This window comes from Zonotrichia albicollis, chromosome 6 (genome assembly GCF_047830755.1).
Source record: "Zonotrichia albicollis isolate bZonAlb1 chromosome 6, bZonAlb1.hap1, whole genome shotgun sequence".
NCBI lineage: Eukaryota > Metazoa > Chordata > Aves > Passeriformes > Passerellidae > Zonotrichia > Zonotrichia albicollis.
The window spans coordinates 26,854,198-26,872,003 of record NC_133824.1 but is presented as its reverse complement, the minus strand read 5'-3'; the positions used below and the strand labels follow the sequence as shown (position 1 = coordinate 26,872,003).

Genomic DNA, 17,806 nt, shown 5'->3' with positions numbered 1-17,806 from the left:
TTTTGGTGCTGATTACAACTGCATCCCTGAGGCCCCTGGGACAGCCAGGATTACTTTTCAGAGTCTTGTCAGGACCAGCTTGGCAACAGATTTTGAAGACTGTAACTCTGGAGTGCAAACAACAGCCTGAAATAGTTCTCTGGTTGTTGGCTGTTTGCCTAAAGCCAGCAGGCTTCAATGGTAGAAGCTGTATTTCAGACTAGAGTTGGACAGGGGAAGCAGTTAAATGTTTTTGTTAAATCAAGCAGTGAGACGAGCAAAGAGGAAAGGTGGGAATAGGACAGCCAAACCCAGTGAACCTGTATTTTAGTAACTAGGATGTTCATATTCCTAGGAGGTATTTCCTGTCCCCAGAGATGAGTTTTGCTTTCCCTGCATTCATTATGCTGAGGTTAAAAAAAACCATGAGATTTCCAGTAAATTCAGACGTTTCCTGCCATTCTGTAGGAAATACAGATACCTCCAAAATAAGCGGATCTAGCTTCAGATCTTAGCAAAAGTAGCAGTGATGAAGAGGGCCCCTGGCAGGAGTTCTCATTGCTCCTTACTGATCTCTCTCCTCCCTCGTGGAGTCAAGCTAATGTGCATTCCTCCACACCATTAATTCTGATCTCTGGAGGTGTTGAGTTTCCACTGAAACTAATGAAAGGGCCTTTTGAAATTCAAGCCATCATTGTGTTGAAATGGAGGAGGGAGACATGGAAAAGAAGGGAGAAAGTATCTTTCCAGAAGAAGAGAACTGCACGGAGGAATTGCAATGTAATATGTCTATAAAAGTCATGTCAGCCTGATGCCAGTTTGGGTTGATTCAATCCACCAATCACAGTAATGTTCTCAGGACAGGGAAGTGCTGTGACACAAAACATGCTGATGTATGGCTGCCTTAGCCTGGCCAGACTCTGGAGGAAATTGTATGATGAGGGGGGGGAACCAGAAGGGTGATCCTGGGTTCTGAGACACACACATCTCCTGGGGAAGCGCTGTGAAATCGCTGTGACACGCCTGCGCCGCAGCAGGCCTCCTGAACACTTGTAGCTCTGCTCCTCCTCTGCTTTCCTCCCATCAGTTGATTATGCTCTTAACATGAGGTTTTTTTTGACAGACATTGTTGGAACTGCCCGTCCTGACGAGAAGGCCATCATGACCTATGTTTCTAGCTTCTACCACGCCTTCTCAGGAGCCCAGAAGGTATCACAGGATCCCAAGCTCCCTCCACAGAGCACACCTGCTGCCGTTGCTAATGTCCAAACCTTTTTTTCTTTCTCTCTCTCCTCTCTAGCTACGGGCATCTTTATTATTATGTTCGTGGTAGAGTTGGCTGTTGGTTCAAAGTGGTGCCCCAAATACAATACACGGGGCAAGGAAGCCAGGAATCCCATTTCCCTCTAGTCAGCAATACTTCCAGTGGCACTTAGGTATGCCACACTTTGGCACACATGCAAATTTAAGGGAGTGGGGAGCTCTGCCTTCTCCATTTGCCTTATGAACTGCTGTCCTGGACTTCTTGATCCTGGTAAATCTGAGCTAGGATGCTTGGTCTTACAAAAAGTAAAGATCACTACATAGATGCTCTGCCCAGCAGGAAACTGCAGCCTCCCCCCATGGGAAATTACACAGATACCTATTCACTTTTTTTTTTGTCTTTTCCAAAGATGGAGAAACAAAGCTGACTGAGGTTTTATGAAGGGTTTAATGAATGGCCAAAGCTTTGCCTTATGTATGCTGCAGGTTCCAGCACCCTTGCTTTAAGGTCTGAACTTGCTGCTTTCTCAAATTGTGCCACAAATTCAGCCCCAGTTCACCTGGGGCTTATAAAGCAGGTCTAACAAGTACATCCATGGTGGTTTTGTAAACAGAGCATTGCTCATCATGACAGAGATGCCTGGTTTTGTTCATTTGTTTCCTTTTTTCCCCCTCTTTTCTCATCCATGTTGGAAACCAGGCAGTTGAGTCCTCGCTACTTCTGGCTTAGCCATTTTCCTGTTGGTAATGGAGTCACTTAGGGAAAACATTTTGTAGGTGAAACCTTGTACACATCTCTTGCCAAAACCAAGCAGGCTCCTGTACTTGAGTGCCGTAGGAACAGGCAGTGCACGTTGCAGCAGAGCAGCTCCTGTGTAGGAAGTGCACTGCGTGGGAAGGCTCTGATCTCCAGCTCCTTGGCGTACGAAGGGCCTCGAGCGCGGGCGTTCAGATCTCCAAACAACTTGTTTGCATCCTTGGGCCGGGTCCCCAGACTGCAGCTGTGAAGGTGCAGAGCCCAGATCCTCGTCTCAGGAGCCCCCTGGATTGGGGGGTAGGGAGGGGTGCCGCTTTGAGCCACAAGCCAACACTGCTAGCCACCTTCTGGTCCGAATTCCCAGCTCTCCGCATGGAAATCTGTTTGGCCTGTCCTGCAATGCATGATGGGAAGTTTTCTCCCCCTCTCTCACGCCACCCATGATTGTTTTGTTTTATCCTATGTGCTGCTTCTTACTTTATCCTTTCAACCTCTTTTCCTTCTCTGCACAGATATTATAGGCACGCTAAGGCCGGATGAGAAGGCCATAATGACCTATGTCTCATGTTACTACCACGCCTTCTCAGGGGCACAGAAGGTGAGACTTTACTGCTAACAACCCCTCCCTTCACCCCGCCCTGCCCACCTGTCCTCTCCAGTGAGGAATGCCAGACCCCCGTCTGCCCCAGGGCGTCTGCAGGGCTGCCAGTGCATCCAGTGATGCATTTGGATATGCCATCTGTAATCTTGCTGGAGAAGTGATGTAAATGTCCTTTTGGACACACTTGAGCTGCTCCTTCCCTCCAGTCTCACAGCACAGCAGAGAAGAAAGCATTAGGTAAAGCTGGCATTGGAAGATGAATGGATGTTTGCTCTGACAGAGGCAGTACCCTTTCAGTAATTAGTGGGCATTGTCCTGACCAGGCAGTGCACCTCCAGAACTACCACAGTCAAATCTGCCCACTCCAGGAAATCACAGCCTGTCCGTATTGGGCTGCCATCCTGCCTTCCACACTCCACTAGATCAGTGGTCTTTTCCTAGGCTGAATCATCCATGAGCTGGTTACATAGCACTTTTGTGCTCCAGCCATGAAGTTTATTTTTACCAGGCCTTCAGCTTTCCCAAATTCACTTCCATTCCTTGTTTCTCCCTTGTAATTCTCCTGTTTCCCAAACCACCTATATGTCTTTTTATCTTTCCTCTGCCTTGCCCATTTCCATAGCTTCAGGCCTTCCTTCTTCCTCTGATTCGTCTTTACTCCAAAGTCCCTTTGCCTGACATCAGGATGTTTGGAACTAAACAGTTGCAGATCACTTTTGGGCAAGCAATTTCCTAGCAGTCCTTTGAATGAAGGAAAAAGGTCAATTCTTTTCTCCCATGTCATTACCTGCCTGGGCTGTGGCCCTTCCACAAGATTACTGCTAATTTCAAATAGGAGACTTTAGATCAGTAAAATCCAAAATCCAAGACTATGTTCTTCATGTTACAGACAGGCCTTTTCTATTTGAAACACAGTCTTTGTGTTGCCCAGCTTGAGGGCTAATCTGACTCCAGAAAGATTCCATCTCTTTTGTTCAAAGCAGTGCTGATGGTCCCAGCATTGATTCAGTTTTCATGCTGATGCTGGCTTTCAGAGGGTAAATGCAAGCAAGAGTTTCCAGGGAGCAGCTCTTTAGTTCAAGCTTTTTGTTCTTCGCCCAGTTTCATATAAATTACATGATACTCTCTTGTTTCCAAGGAACTGGGAATGTGTCCCACGGCAGTGCAGTAGACTTGCCCATTTGGCATAATTGGTGTAGTCATGACTTTTCCGCTAGGATCCTGTGGGTTTTTGTTCAAAACACTCAAGACCAGTCTGCAAGCTCTAGCCAGCTGATACTTGCCCAGGAAGACTGTAGTTTAAGAAATCATGCCAGCCTCATGAAAAGGCCTGATGTTTGCCAGGTGCCCCTGAGGGACTGCTCCATGCAGTCTGCTTAACCTGAGGAGCTCCAGATGAGGAAACATCAAACCACAATATGAGGAGAGTTGTAGCCTGCTGCAGAAACAGCCATTCCTCTTACCAATCTCTTCCTTTTCTCTCTGCACCTATTCCATGAGTTGGAAACCTGTTCAGCAGGTTCCATGCTCTGATCAGCAATTTATGTGGATGCTCGGTCTGCTGGGATCACTGAAAACAGTCTTCTGCTTGCCTCAGGACCTGAACCACGTAGCTGGGGCAAAAACTACACATGAAGTTTCTTAGTGTTAACGTTTTAATCTCACGTAGTCCAACAGGCTTACAGTGAAGATTTAATACATTATTCATTTTTTAGCAGTCCTAATGGGCCAGCAACTCAACTGTGCCCTGGCAGGAGGGGCGCAGCTCCTTTTTGGAGCTGCCCTAGTGATAAATTAGCCAGCTAAGTGACATAGATTCAAACCCGCAGGCAAATGCAAAGTGATTGCTGAGTACAAGCCCCTGCCCAGATGTTACTGTGTTGCCATCTCATGCAGGGTTAGATGACTTACTGTGGTATCGCTCAATTTTTCATCCAGATTTTTCATTACTGCCACCAGGCCTGAAGGGAGAGTCCCATGAACTGCTTTCTGCTTCTTTCATTCTCTTATCCTGAGCCTTTGAAGGTACAGGGTCCCCAGCCTGACTTGTGTATGTAGATGGCTGCTTTTTCTCTATGCCTTTTTTTAAATATATATATTTGTAGGTATACTTGCTTTGGTTGGTTTGCTTGTTTTCTAACTGCTTCTGACTTTCACACTAAATGCATGCGACTACTGGTTGGCTTAATATTTTGTAAACTTGTGGCAATTTCTAACTAATGTTTTACTGTTTTATTAAGAGATTGTGTTTGGTGTATAGTATTTTGGAGTGGTCCTCTGAGGCCAGAGGACAGCAGCAGCCAGGCATCTTCCCCTGAGGCTAGAGGACAGCAACAGGCAGGCATCCCTACATAGTGCACTGTGGGAATGCCTTCCTTCATGGTCCTCCTCAGCAGAAAGACTTGGATCCATGAACTAGAGAGACTGCAAACTCTAGACCTATCCTCGGCAGTTCAAGTTATGGTTGAGAAGCACAGAAAAGACAAAAGTCAGATAAATTGCTGCCACTCAGTTTTTCGTTTTGATTCCACCAGACAGCATGTGCATCGACACAGCAGCGTGGTATAAAGCAAAATGAGCTTGCCCTCCCCAAGACTCTGAGTGCAAGCAGTACAGTGTGTCAGCACAGTGCTGCACTGAAGCTGATGAGCTCACACAGGTTCTCTGAGAATACAGGTGTGCAGCTTCCAGAGCCCAGGATTCTGCATCTTCTCAGTGCAGCCCTGTGCCTTGTGGGCATCTTGGCTTTTTTGGAGTTAGCATGAACATCCTAAATGAATCATTGCCTTTAGCAGTGTGGGGAAAAAGCCAAGACAACTTGTTCCACTGAACTAATGAAGGTGTAGGGGGAGCTGCCTTGGCCTCATGTAAACATCTTGCTGTACCACTCTTCTTTTACCTGAAAGTGTTTCACTTTAGTTTTGAGGTTGCCATCCCTGTGGATCAGCTCATTAGCAGTAGTGTGGAGGGTATTTGTGAAGATTGCCTGAAAGCTCTGGCATCCTTTTGTCCCACGGTGCTCAGAGCACAGTGTAACGTGTTGCTTGTGATATTAATGGTGATTGTGGCCACCAGGAGCCTTTCCTGTGGCTGCAGCAGCAGCAGCACACTATTGCCTGGAGCAGTAGCAGTTCCGAGGCAAGTACTGGTGGCAAGTACTGGTAAAGAAAGCCTCTACACTCCTGCCATTAGGATAGCACAAATAATGTCGTAACTGCTGACATTCTTGGGGTCTTTTTGTTTGGACAGTTGCTCAACACACATATATACACACACATATTTAAACTTGGGCAGCTGGAGAAAGTCTATCATCAGATACATGTAAATATGCCTCAGTGGAAGGGGATCCTGCCTGCACAGCTGGCTGCTGCTGCAGTGAGCTCATGGGGTATAAGAGTAAGAAAGTTAAATGAATACCTCTCCTGGAGTGATTGAGATAAACATTAGGTACTGCCAGTTCCCTGCAGTCACTAGGCATATCATGGTAGGGCTCTAGCAATGTCTTTTTGCCGTACTATTTGGTCCCATGTCTATAGTTTTCTCTGAATATCAGAAACCACTCCATTAGAGTACAAACTTTAGTTAAAAATACGTCAAAGTACAAGCTTTCTTAAATGTAACCATTGTTTGCACTTTTTGCAGGTTTCTTTTTAAGTGAAACTGCTCCTTTTGCTGTACAGGTCTCTCTGATGTGTTTTAAATTAGCTGATAATCTGTGTAACTCATAGCTGGTCCACTTTAGTGAAGGGGCAGATGACTGAATAGATGTTTTAACAGCTCCGTTTCATTCTACAAATGAATAAGATTGCTGTGTCCCCTGGGACCTTAGCAATCCATACATCACTGTGTAGCCTATGACTTTATTGCTATTCTTGCTGCTTCACATCAGCTGCAAAATTTAGAGTTTTTTTCTCAAATGTCCTTGAAGATTGAATAAACAGATAATAAAAGGTCTTTTAAAAATAGAAAAAGGTCGAAACGTACCAGCTATAAATTCAGCAAAACTTATTTTGGCATCAGTTCTAAATGTAGTTTTGAGGCAGGACACAGCGTTCATAGTTGGTTTGCTGTAGTGTTGGCCTCTCCTCCTCATTTGCACTCAGCCTCTCTAAGGAGTAGTTCTCCCAGTGGGGCCCGTGGGTGCCTGTAACACCTTCCCCAGGCACCAGGGCCACAGCTGCACTGTGGGGTCTGAGGAATCCCCTGATGCATCACAGGGGCATCTCCTCAGGCTTTGGGGCATGGCACACACCATGGGTAATGATAAAGGAAGCTGATGACCCCCAGATACATTCTGTGCAAGGATCAGCCTGCTTGTATGTGCCCCATGCCAGACACTGCTTCTGAGTTCATAGCAGGGATTTTTCTGATCCTTACTTTCCAAATTCATGTTCTGACATGTTGAGCTCCCTGCAGAGAACCAGGTTTTGGTCTCACAGTGGAGAGAAAGAAGGAAAGAAAAAAACTCCAAACCTAAATAGTAGCAGTAGGATATTTTTTTATTGTGAGACTTGTTTTGGAAGAGTAAGCAGAAAGATCACCCAGAAAAGTGGGGGGAAAAGAAATCCTCTTCTCAGCTGGATCATAAGACTCTGAATATATGGTAGGTGTATACTTCACCATGGAGGTGGCCCTGTAATCAGTGCCAGAAATATAGTGAAAACTGGAAGACAGTTCTGCTGGGCAGAATTTAAGATTAAGTGGAGTATCTACCATTTTATCTTCCAAACAAAATTAGGAGTTTTCTTGTAAGTGTAGGGTGTGGCTTAACTCTGTTTGGGTAGTTCTTTCCTGGGGTAAAAGTATGGAGGCAGTCTCATCAGCTTGACATTACTCTGTTACTGCTGTTCCAGCTCAGAACGCTGGTGTGGGGAGTGGAGATGGCAGCAGAAACTCTACCTGTCTTTGTAAAGAGGTAGCCAGGGTAGTAAGCAAACAACAAGGCTCTCTTACAGAAGCAGCTCCAGAAAAAGCATAGAAACATTGGTTGTCCCACAACATATAGGGTAGAATCAGTACAGCTGAGAACCTCTGAAGAAGGGAAAAACCAAATCATTATAGAAGGGAAAAACCAAATCATTGTAGAAGGCCAAATGGAAAGCAGAGAGGTCAGGACAGATGTCTCAAAGTGCAGATAGGTTAAGAGAGCTATGGGTAGGAGATTGTACCTGCAGGTATGTAGCAGGAAGCTAAGCTGCAGGTTTTGGTTTGGGTTTTATTTTTTTTCACATTTTCCCCTTCTTCCATTTTTCTTCTCTTTGTTAGGCGGAGACAGCAGCAAATCGGATCTGCAAGGTGCTGGCAGTCAACCAAGAAAATGAACAGCTCATGGAAGACTATGAAAAATTGGCCAGTGATGTAGGTGTTGTTTTCTGAGTGGTGATATGCAGAAAAGAATTGCATTTAATGCTGATAAGTAATCTTGGGGAGTGCTATTGAACCACTGCTATTTTCCTTAGAAAATTAGTTTTTCATCTTCAAATTAAGGACCAAAGTTACTTTTAAGACAATCTACTTTAAAACAAAAAGTTTCCACAGAGAGACGTTGAATTTCTCTGTTTATTAGGAGCCAACCCAGAAATGCTAAAATGGAAGGAAAAATCAAGTTGCTTTAACTTGAATTTGGCAGGACTATACAAGATCATTGCATCTTCCATACAACTTGTATCTTAATATACTGTAGAAGTCAGGAGTTGGATCGGAGAATAAAAATTAGTGATACTTGAAGAAAGAAATAGGCATTTACTGATAATGGAAACAATGTATCAGATACAAGCTGGAGGCTGCCTTTGTTAACTGAGAAAGCTGACAGACTGACAAACAGGGAAACTACAAGAGCCCAAATGTGGACTGGAGTATGTTTGTGGTAGATAAGTAGGAAAAAGATGGACAATAGAAGGGCAAATATAACCCATAAGTCTGGTTTCAGCCTGATGTGAAAAGCATAGGGCACTTCTCCACTCACACTCTAGACTGCCTATTGCATTAGCATTTTGCCAGCTCTCCAGATGGATTTGTTATGGAGGTATATTCAAGGAGCAACAGGGACTTTGAGGAAACTAGAGTGGGAAAAGTGTAAGGCTGAACTGAAGGCAAGAACTTGATTTCTCCTGTCAGATTCTTCTGGAGATAAGATGCTTACAGAATCTTTTAGTTATGCAACAGTCCACCAAAATTCTTAAGGGCTTTAACATAATGGTTTTGGTCCTCCTTGTGCAAAAACTGTGTCTTAAGCATGTTGGATTGGCACTGCTGCAGCTAGCAATACTACTTAGTGTGGTAGGGAATGTGCTGCTCATTAAAAAAAAGTACTTCCAAAAAAGCTGGCCAACTTTCCTTTATGAACCCTGCTGGTGGCAGAATCTTTCTGACAGCAAACATAAAAGTAAATCGTCCCTTATGAAATCAGAGCAACACCTGCAGTTTCAGCACAATTTTCAGTTCAAGGCTTCTTATTGCTCCTTGCAGCTGCTGGAGTGGATTCGTCGCACCATCCCCTGGCTGGAGAACCGGGCCCCGGAGAACACCATGCAGGCCATGCAGCAGAAGCTGGAGGACTTCCGCGACTACCGCCGCCTGCACAAGCCCCCCAAGGTCCAGGAGAAGTGCCAGCTTGAGATCAATTTCAACACCCTGCAGACCAAGCTGCGCCTCAGCAATAGGCCGGCCTTCATGCCCTCCGAAGGGAAAATGGTCTCGGTGAGTGCGGGGGACTGCTTCTGTATACCCCAAACATGCCTAAAAAATGAAAACTCCTTTCTGCCCATGGGTGGGCAGAGAATGCCTACCTTCATAGTGACATATTCTGTGAGAGGAACCCTGAAAAATACAGATCAGGGAGGCCATGACAGGAGAGGATCAAGTGATTGTTGCTTCCCTGTGTCTAAATCAGACTCTGAGACTTTTCACAAGTTGCATGTCTTTATGAAATGTCTCAGTGGCTTTTGTTCTTTTTGATTCAAAAACGATTGAGTTTTATTAAAGTTTGATGGAGGGGAACTTAAAACTCCAGAGGTGTTTAGAGAGGCTTTTCTTCTGCAAAGGGTTGTATCCTGGGCTTCTAGTCCTGCTTGCCTTAAGTCTGACAATTTGTCTCCCTGACTTGTCTGCAGAGCCCTGTGAGATGAAAAGCCCATGCTCACTCCCTCCCATCAGTTCGAGCCATGTAGCTCACTGAGATTAATGCTGGTGAACATCTTCCCTCCAGCTTCTAACTTGCCTTTCCTTCTTATGTTTCTGTCTCTAGGATATAAACAATGCCTGGGCTGGCCTTGAGCAGGCTGAGAAGGGCTACGAGGAGTGGTTATTGAATGAGATCCGGAGGCTAGAGAGGCTGGATCACCTGGCAGAGAAGTTCCGGCAGAAGGCATCCATTCATGAGTCCTGGACAGATGGTAATGCCAACCTACATGCTTCCTGTAGCCTGACACAGTGCTGACTGTTGTGTAGGGAGGAGGAGATGGATTGTGCATGGGTCCTTCCATGAGAGTTTCCTCTTGAGAAGGCTAGATTTATTTCTTATTTTATTAGAAAGCAGTGTATGGAAACCAGCTTGGTCTCTGTTCTGCATCATGCAGTCAACATTAGCATTTCCTAACTGCAAAGTGAGAACTTTGGCTAGAAGAGAGGAGCCACAGAGCAGAGGAAAAGTTCCTGTACAGTAAATGCTGCCATTGGCTCTAACAGGATCAGCATAACCCATTTTGCACATACTGAGACAAGTCCAGTGTAAACTGTGACAGTGCTGGCTTAAGCTACATTATGTGCCCTTCTGTGTTGTTAATGGCAAACTCACACTTCGTGGTTTGAAAGTGAGCATGGAGCTTCTCTATGCCAGCAGGCACGGGGACAAGCCTCGGGTGGGGCAGCTGGAGTGAGGCCGATGCCCTTTTGAGGGCCCTCGAGGGTGCCTGGGTGGCAAGAGCTGCCTTTGGCCACTCTGGGTCCTGTCCTTCATTCTTGTGTCCTTTGGCTCCCTCCCCAGGTAAGGAAGCAATGCTGCAGCAGAAGGATTACGAAACTGCAACCCTGTCGGAGATCAAGGCCCTGCTGAAGAAACACGAGGCCTTTGAGAGTGACCTGGCTGCACACCAGGACCGCGTGGAACAGATTGCTGCTATTGCACAAGAGCTCAAGTACGGCACCCCAGCCACATCCCATCCTTGGGGCCACGGAGGCTTAGTCAGCTTTGCCCTCTGGAGAGCAAAAAATCCATCCCCATACAAAAATGCTGGGAATTCCCAGTGTTTCCAAACAGTATCTAGGATACTGCTATCCAGTATCCGGACACACCAGAAAAGCAGGCCAGAAAATGGATGAGCTGTGGGTGCTGTTGAGGAGGTGGCAGAATTATACTCCTAAGCCAAGTTTCCATCCTCTTCCAGTTCATTATGCTGCCATGAGCCCTTTCCTACAGAGTCTGACCTGCTGCTGGCACGTGCTGTATTTAAGACTTGTTATACTGTCATACTTCTCCAGGAACAGAAGGAAAGAGCCCTTTGTGGTCTCATTCATTCCCCCACAAGTACCTGCACTGTGTGCATTCTGTTCAGCATTTGCTGCAGGGCATCCTTGCAGCAGATCAGCTCTTTCCCTGCTTCACTCCAGCTTGGAAACCTTCAGCTCCACTCCTTTTCCTGGAATAATACAGGTTACCAGGAGAAATGAGGGGCTCATCAGAATTGCTAGAGGTACCAGGCAGGCAAAGAGCTAGCAGCTGCAGCACAGGGAGGTTTTGAAACCCTGCATGTTTCTTGGCAACAAACAGTCTGAACTGCTTGGTTTTGACTCTGTTTCCTATTTTTAAAAGATTTATACATCACACTAGCCTATCTGGAGTCTGGGCCAAGATCAGTCCTCTTGGGTTGAAGAGCTGTTTTTCTCTAAAAAATTAGGATTATTGGATCAAGATCATTATCTTCTTTAACAACAGAGATTTACAGAATTGCTCTTTTCCACTGGAGGATTGACCTTGGAACAGGAGGAGGATTCAAGACAATCCTCCATGTCAGTAAGATTAAAACTGAATCTGTCTAGTCAGCAAGCATTACCTGACCTGCCACTTCCAAAGTGCACACTGCATGTCAGGCAAAACAGCTGCAGCTCTAAGAGCAACAGGGAAGACTGAGGCTTAAGCTGTGGGAGAGGTTATTTCTTTTCAAGTGTGAGAACAGCAGGCTCTGCTCATGTTGTAAAAGCCATCTTCCATTTCAGCAAAGAGGCCATGCCCTGAAATATCATGGCAGAGCTCTTTTCTCCCCCAGAGGCACACTTACAGAGATGCAGAGGGCGTGGAGGAAGCTACTGCTGCTACCCATGGCAGGAATATTTGGGGCCATGGCATGTTGCCCTCCTTGGCTGCAGTGGTCCAGCACAGGTGTGTTAAAGGTTAGGCTTTCAGAAGGAGTTCTTTCATCTGCAGTGCTGGCTTTGCAGCAAAGTAGATCAAGCAACTGATCTGGATTTAAAACCTGGGAATGAAGTTATATTTAGCCCACATCAGTTACCTGGGTAGTTTTCTGGAGGACTCCACCAGCAGCTGTGCCCACATACCCTAGGAGGGCAATACAATGGCATGAAGAAACAAGGCTGGGGGGAAGCATTGCTGCCTAAAGAATTGCTCATCAGATGGCTCAGGGTCACTCAGTGATTTATTCCTAGTGATTTATTTTGGGGTTTTTTCTCAAGGCTGACACTTCCCAAATTGGCTGGTCTCCCTCTGCAGATTTCTCCCTCTTTGCCCATGTGCAATGCACGAAGCAATGCAAGGCTACAAGCTTTATTGTGCCCCTTTGTTCTCCTTTCCCCAGTCATACTTTTACCAGCCTGTGTTCCTTGAGTGTCAGCCTATAGACATGTCAGCAAAGCACTTCTTGTCAGGCATATAGGAGAGAAACTACGCAGTTATTTTGGGATTGTCCTAATAAATTTACTGGGTTATGTAATTTAGCTATTCCTTGCCACCTGTACTATGCAATTCTTAAGGCAATCTTAAGCAGTTTCTTAGTGTTCCTAATAAAATCTTCTGTTTCCATTCTGATGTATAAGACACAGTTTGTTAGACTGCATAATGTTCTTAAGCAGAATACAGGAGCAGATTGCTCTCATCATAATCTGCTTATTTCCAGTTTGAGCAGAAGTCTGTGCTCCCTCCCCCTTTTGGCAAGTTATTCCCATCAGATAGCCAGCCCCAATATTTGTTGAGGCCTTGGGTGGTCCTGTTCTATGCTGTTTGGTTCAGCAGAACATAGTGTCTCCTAAACTAGATCCTGATACCATCCTGACTTGCTTTATTTGCAGTGACCACGAGCTCTTCGTCTGAATCTGTCTTCAGGACGGATGAAGATTTCTAACGGGTTTCTCTTATTTCTGTGCAGGTCATTATTTGACTTCTTGTCATTTTTTTCCCCACCCTTTACAGTGAGCTGGACTATTACGACTCTCCCAGTGTCAATGCCAGGTGCCAGAAGATCTGTGATCAGTGGGATAATCTGGGTGCCCTAACCCAGAAACGTAGAGAAGCCTTGGAGGTGAGACAAGTCACAAGTTGGACCTTTTGGGTAGTGCATTCATGGGGGCCAAGCTGCAGTGGGCACAAGCAATATCAGCTCACTTGTGAACTCCTGGAACATCCTGCACTGTAAACATGGCCTACATTTCAGTAGACTTAGGCTGCTCTTCTTCAGCTCAGATATGGTGCCATTTGTTTTCTCAGGCTATTGATTTATTTTTACTTTTTAGCATGTTTTGTAATTTCATTCTGCCTGAAATTTTGCCTTGTTTTGTTTTATTTCAAAGGACCTTGGATTTATTTTATTTCCCTTAGAGGGAAGAATTCTGTCCAGTGTGTAATCTCTTAACAGCAGAGAGATTTTTACTGGCATGCCATCCTGGGAGGGAGCACCAGGGAGGTGTGAAAGGAAGGAGCAGCTTAGACAACCCAGGTATCTATGTGATTATTCTTCTCCAACCATCTCTCCTGATTTTCTTTCTTTTATTTTTTCTTGTGCATGCACAGAGGACAGAGAAACTACTGGAAACAATTGACCAGTTGTACCTGGAGTATGCCAAACGAGCTGCCCCTTTCAATAACTGGATGGAAGGGGCCATGGAAGACCTGCAGGACACGTTCATCGTTCACACCATTGAGGAGATCCAGGTACAGAGCAGTCGCTTGCACCAGTTAGGTGGGGACTGTGAGAAGTTTGGGGTCTCCTGAGTTGTGTGAATTCAGAGTAGTATGAATTTATAGGTTATATTTCGGTGCTTCTGCTCTATTGAGTGAGCCTTATCAAGATAAACAAAAATAAGTATGTTTTTCCTTTATTTTCTCCAAAAACTTGGATCTGAATAGATATAAAGCATACATATATCATCCTAGCTGGACACAAATCTGACAACAGATTTTTCAGAGTAACTCCAGAGCCATATTAATGGAAACCTGAAAACTGAGAGAACCTTTTAGGGTTTTGTGGAATTTTACTTAACCCACATGAGCAAAGCTTAGTGCTCCTTACAGGGTCTGCAGGTCAATTCTCACATGGAATGTTGTGTCCAGGTCATTTGGTCCTGTGTGATAGGACATACCGTGAGGACAGTTGAGCTACTAGCTGGTTTTTGGTGCTGAGCACAAGCAAAACCAGAATTGTTCATTTTGGTGCTGAATTATCATTTGAAATCAAAGTTGTCTTGCCTTCTCTAAGACAACAAAGTATCTCAGTTTTTTCACTTCTGAAAGGATGTTAGGAAAGCAGCTTGAGGTATACACAGGTAATTTGCAGACCTTAGAGAGCAGGAATTACTCTTTCCTGAGTTGTAGTGGGGACTTCTATTTCACCTGTCTGATGGGCTTGTGAAAAGAATCCAAGTCAGGTCTTTGCCAGAATAGCTGACAGAAGTGTGACCATCATCAGTGAGGCAGCAAATGGGAGACCTCCAGGGAACAGGACAGCCAGGACTGCGGGGCAGTAGTGACAGTTGCTGTGTGACAGTTACTTGTTTCTTCCATCCTTCCCTCTTGGACAAAGGGGTTCATTAAGTCTTTCTTAAAGCAAAATAATCTAAACAGCACTTAACCATTTCCATCATCTCCTTGTGACTGTTTGCAATGTCTTTCCCAGCCCCTAGACTTGTAGTCTCTATGGCCACTACAGCAGCTGCAAAGCAATGAGTTACCCTGTAAGGAAGGAATTTTACAGAAAGTAGTTAACAGTGTGTTGTTAGAGAGGGCAGTCTCTAACAAGTGTGTTGTGAGAGAGGGCAGTCAATCACATGGTTTACTTCATTCCTTCTTCTGTCCACACTGTTCCCTTGCTTATCCCTGCACACACCTCTGTTTCCCATGCATTTCCCTGCCTCTTTCCCTAGACTTGATCTTCTAGGTTTCTGGGATGAAGTACCTTAAAGGCCTGTAGAAGCAGCGGCAGATGAGCCAGGACCAGCTGGCTTGTCAGCTGGCTACAAACTACTGGCAAGCACACCCCAAACTTCAACAGTCCTTGGAGCACAGCCTGGGCACCGCAGCGAGATGGGGAGCAGGAAGGGCCTGTTGTGGTCAGGAACAAGGAGCTGTTTTCCAGCAGCAGGAGCATTGATGCTTGTGCAAGTTTGTAGTTGGCTGGAAGACCTTCACCTGGTTCTACCTGACTCTGACCAAATTGAATCTGACCCTCAGTACTCACCTGGAGTTACTTTGGGTGTAGAAATAGTGCATACCTAGTGGGAGAAGAGCATATAGCACATTTAAACTAGTGAGACTTTTTTTAATAGTAATTCTAGTAGTCAGATCTTCTTCCCCAAAGAGGCTAACAAGCAGTCACTGAGCAGCATTGGAGAAATAGTTTCCCTTAAATTATAGTCATTATTATTCCTTTTTTTGGTATGTGATCTCTGTCCCTGGTGAACATGGGACAGAAAGAGAAGGAAAACAAGACTTCACATAATTTATCTACTTAAAACTTCCCATTTAATGATACTGAGAGAACCTGAAAAGTGTATTAGAGTAGCCTGCATTGTGTCCTGGGAATATGTTAGCTTTTGCAGTCACTTCAGGAGTACATTTGCTGAAGAGGCTATTCCATAAGTAATGTTCTTACCCTCCCTTTGCTGCTGCCTTCCTTCTGCAGGGATTGACCACAGCTCATGAGCAGTTCAAAGCCACGTTGCCAGATGCAGACAAGGAGCGACAAGCCATCCTGGGAATCCACAATGAAGTCTCAAAGATTGTCCAGACATACCATGTCAACATGGCAGGAACGAATCCTTACACTACAATCACCCCACATGAGATCAATGGCAAATGGGAACATGTGAGTTCTTTCCAGCCTTGCAGGGTAGTGGGGGACAGTGTCACTGCTCAACCACTGTGGGCCCAGGAAATGGATTATTTACTCTGCAGTTACTCTCTTGTGCTTACTGCTGAGTTTAGTGGGGTTTTGTCATTTGGTTTTGGCTCTGTTGCTGTATACTTGGAAAGTGGAAAAGATACTTGGTACAATTGCCTAAGGCACAGACCCCCTTTTACATGCTAATTTTAAATGAAAGTTGCTAGATTTGAAAGCTTTGAGGGTTTTAGTCTTCAGTTGACCTACAGGTAAGTATAGCATGTGAATCAATATCCTTTGTCACCATTCAGCCCCTCGGCTGTTCTGTCTGCAACCAAGTAGCCTATCTCTGCTGTAATCCTAAAAGAGCTGCTACTGTCCCTACCCGTTGTGCTTATGGTTCTTACTAGCAAACCAAATCACCCATGTGAGATCTGAACAGAATTCTGCAACTCAGTTCTCATTAGCCACCAAAATCCCAAATAATGAATGGAAGCTGCTTCTGGTCTTCCATGGCCTGACACAAGTTTGTGTGTATCCTACAGCAGATAGGATTCACATTCTGAGAGCTTGCCCACTGTGACTTAAACCATGTGACTGCTTGTATTCAGTGCAAACGCCCACTCCTCCCTCCCTTGTGGCAACTTCTGCATTTCCTGCACATGTGCCTTTGTGTGTTCAAACTGCACACTGAGTTGTTACTCTTTGTTGTAGGTGCGGCAGCTGGTTCCCAGGAGGGATCAAGCCCTGATGGAAGAACATGCCCGCCAGCAGCAGAATGAACGGCTTCGTAAGCAGTTTGGTGCACAGGCCAACGTCATTGGACCCTGGATCCAGACCAAGATGGAGGTAGGGCTTTGCAAAGTTTGAAACACTGTTTTCCTCTGTGGTCTTCACTGATACGATTATTCATTATCTCTGCTGCCCACCCTCACAGCCATTCTTTCTTCAAGTTACAGAAAGAGAAACATCATAGAAAATATCAAGAATCCCAAGATTGATAATGGTTACTGAGGCACTTGTACTTTTCTTTCTCTAACTGTAGTACCAGAAAAAACTACTTACTTACAATGGGGAACACTGGTATTTTAAGATTTGTGTTTATATGTAACAAACTCAAAATCCTAAATCAGAGACAGGTCGTATAATTGCTTACACAGCAATGGTCTTGATACATGTGACTAAATAAATACAACTAATATACCAAACATCGGCAGGGGAGACATTTTTAAGGGAGATCTCTCTTTAGGTAAGATGTGAATTAAAGTCATTGGAGTTGATAAAATGTAAAAATACGAAGCTATTACTGATGGCAGGAGCTGGAAAGAAGAGAGCAGTTACAGCAATGTCTCTATGAAGAACTAACTTGATGGCAGACCGTACACCAGAAAAAGATTTGGCTTGGTAGATTACTAGCTTATGGTCTGCAACTTCCCTTTCTTTTGTATCCTTGTATTAGACACATCTTACATGATTCACCTCACTTGAAAAATGTTCAGCACTGTGCTAAATTTTTTGCTGACACTGTGTCACCTCCTGTGAAGTAACTGCTCCCTGAGATTATTTTTTTTGAATCATCGTGCTGTGTGAGAGTGAAATTGCTGCAATAAATGTCAAGCATGTTGGGGCTTGTCCTTTCAGTGGAGTATTAACTCCTTTGGGTTTGCTAATGCAGGAGATTGGCCGCATTTCAATAGAGATGCACGGGACCCTGGAGGACCAGCTCAACCACTTGCGGCAGTACGAGAAAAGCATTGTGAACTACAAACCAAAGATTGACCAGCTGGAAGGAGACCACCAGCTGATCCAGGAGGCGCTTATCTTTGACAACAAGCACACCAACTACACCATGGAGGTAAATTCTGGCAGCAACTAGACAGCCTC

The 17,806-nt window shown here is 45.0% G+C and overlaps 1 protein-coding gene across 8 annotated transcripts in view; it reads left to right on the top strand.

Moving 5' to 3' along the window:
- Positions 1 to 17,806, top strand: part of ACTN1 (actinin alpha 1) — an 86,309-nt gene that overhangs the window by 60,885 nt on the left and 7,618 nt on the right. For 4 of the 8 annotated variants that reach the window (XM_005479928.4, XM_026793483.2, XM_014267743.3 and 1 more), the window contains 10 exons: positions 2,512 to 2,597; positions 7,866 to 7,958; positions 9,069 to 9,299; positions 9,847 to 9,994; positions 10,585 to 10,735; positions 13,021 to 13,129; positions 13,618 to 13,758; positions 15,725 to 15,907; positions 16,637 to 16,771; positions 17,598 to 17,777. In XM_005479928.4, coding sequence (XP_005479985.1) covers positions 2,512 to 2,597; positions 7,866 to 7,958; positions 9,069 to 9,299; positions 9,847 to 9,994; positions 10,585 to 10,735; positions 13,021 to 13,129; positions 13,618 to 13,758; positions 15,725 to 15,907; positions 16,637 to 16,771; positions 17,598 to 17,777 — 1,457 coding nt within the window. Of the gene's footprint in view, positions 1 to 1,102; positions 1,189 to 2,511; positions 2,598 to 7,865; positions 7,959 to 9,068; positions 9,300 to 9,846; positions 9,995 to 10,584; positions 10,736 to 13,020; positions 13,130 to 13,617; positions 13,759 to 15,724; positions 15,908 to 16,636; positions 16,772 to 17,597; positions 17,778 to 17,806 lie in introns of those variants that run through there. The other 4 variants (XM_005479927.4, XM_005479925.4, XM_005479924.4 and 1 more) reach the window with 2 other exon arrangements.